Source organism: Pundamilia nyererei, unplaced genomic scaffold (assembly GCF_000239375.1).
Source record: "Pundamilia nyererei isolate P.nyererei 1_Seehausen unplaced genomic scaffold, PunNye1.0 scaffold00435, whole genome shotgun sequence".
NCBI classification, from domain to species: domain Eukaryota; kingdom Metazoa; phylum Chordata; class Actinopteri; order Cichliformes; family Cichlidae; genus Pundamilia; species Pundamilia nyererei.
In genome coordinates, this window is record NW_005187836.1 from 3,211 (window position 1) to 4,895 (window position 1,685).

Genomic DNA, 1,685 nt, shown 5'->3' on the forward strand with positions numbered 1-1,685 from the left:
TAAACTTAACAGCAACTGGGGAGACAGAACATAGGAACCTGAAACATGGTACAGAAAGGCACAGTAGACACAACATGGAACACAGTGAAGCCATATTACAAGAACTAAGCCTAAGGGAAATAATAACTATAAAGATCAAAACAGCACAACCCACATGAACATAATGAACTCGCAGGGAAAGAGTAAAACTAAACGCGATGAACACAGGAACACAAGATCTCTTCAAAATAAAACAAGAAACATAAGTCGCAGACATCACAACCTGAACTTGACAACGTAAGACACAGACATGAAACACATGAAGGGCAAGGGAGACTTAACAGGGGTGGAAGACACAAGGGGAATCTAATAACAAACTATAACAACCTAGGCATGATAAAAAATGAACTAGAAAACCTGAAGGGCTTAAACATAAACCATAAACTAAAACTCAAAACGCTGGGTCAAAAGACCCAGGATTGTGACAGTATGTCTCTGTGTGTCCATAGAGATGTAGGCTTCGATTTGCATTTCTCCCTGATTTTATGAAGCTTTTCATTTTTATGTCGTTTGTTGTTCATTCCACTGTGAAAGTAATTGTATTGTTTTCCCTCTGCAGGAGTTATATAGTGACCAAAATAACACAAACTCCCAGGCTCAACGTCAGAACAACCTCTACGCTGTAAAACGACCCCAGATCAAACTACACGCTCAGAGCCAAGGCTACGATAACCCTTACTACCAGTACGACAGTGAAAGCGACTTCAGTTAGTAAAAACTCACACAGAGTTGACCATACAATGGCAATGACTTGTTTTTTGTTTTGTGTTTTTTTGGAATTGTATTCCAGTTACTGCACACAACGAAACTTAATGAGCGATCTGGCTTTTCACCATTTTTTACAGGAATTGTTTTCTGTGCATAAACTGTTCTTGATTATATCACATGGAATTTTAAAAAGTATTCATTGTTTTTCCTTTGTTGTTTGTTTTTTTTTTTATTTCCTGAAAAATGGCTTATGAATTATTTATTGGACATGAACCAGAAACCTGGACATCCATGTTAAACTGATGAGGAGCTTCTTGATGTTGCTTTCTTTTCCCATTAATGCTTCACTTGTTCACTTGACTATGTTTGATTTTTGTAATTAGTCACAGCTTGATATTTACCTAGTTTTTGTATTTGTTTAGGGCTCGTTCTAAGCGAGCAAAGACACAGCAATTTGTGGCTCCAAGAGATTCCATATCACTTAAAACAATTGATTAAAAACACTATTCCATTTATATTATTAAGTCACAGTCCAACTTATTGGATGTTAGAGTCACCTATATATTTTATTATAATTTGTAAAAAACAAAAAGGCTAAGTACTTGTTGACTCCTTAATGCTTCAAACAGCTTGAGTATCTATTTGTTTTATTTCTGGCCTTCCTTACTGAAACATTGTGTTATTCAACATGATATTATTATTTGAATGTCTTTGATCACTTGCATTTTGCATCACTTTTTTGTCACTTGTATATTTATTATAGTATGATATTTATTTAATGGTTAATTCATGTTTATATTATATAGTAGTTAAATACACAAAACCCCACTTTGAAATAAAGAGCTTTTAAATACTCATATTCTTTGTCAGACTCTTCCTGAGATGAAATAATTGAGAAGATGCATTAGGCTGTTGTTCTTGTTTTTAAAATTATGGCT

General features: G+C 34.4%; 1 protein-coding gene across 1 annotated transcript in view; it reads left to right on the forward strand.

The window, feature by feature from the left end:
* The window catches only part of LOC102206264 (uncharacterized), a 3,955-nt gene extending 3,204 nt beyond the window's left edge, over window positions 1–751 (forward strand). Inside the window, exons 8-9 of the mRNA XM_013916029.1 lie at window positions 489–492; window positions 599–751. Coding sequence (XP_013771483.1) covers window positions 489–492; window positions 599–751 — 157 coding nt within the window. The remainder of the gene's footprint in view (window positions 1–488; window positions 493–598) is intronic.
* The last annotated feature ends 934 nt before the right edge of the window (window positions 752–1,685 follow it).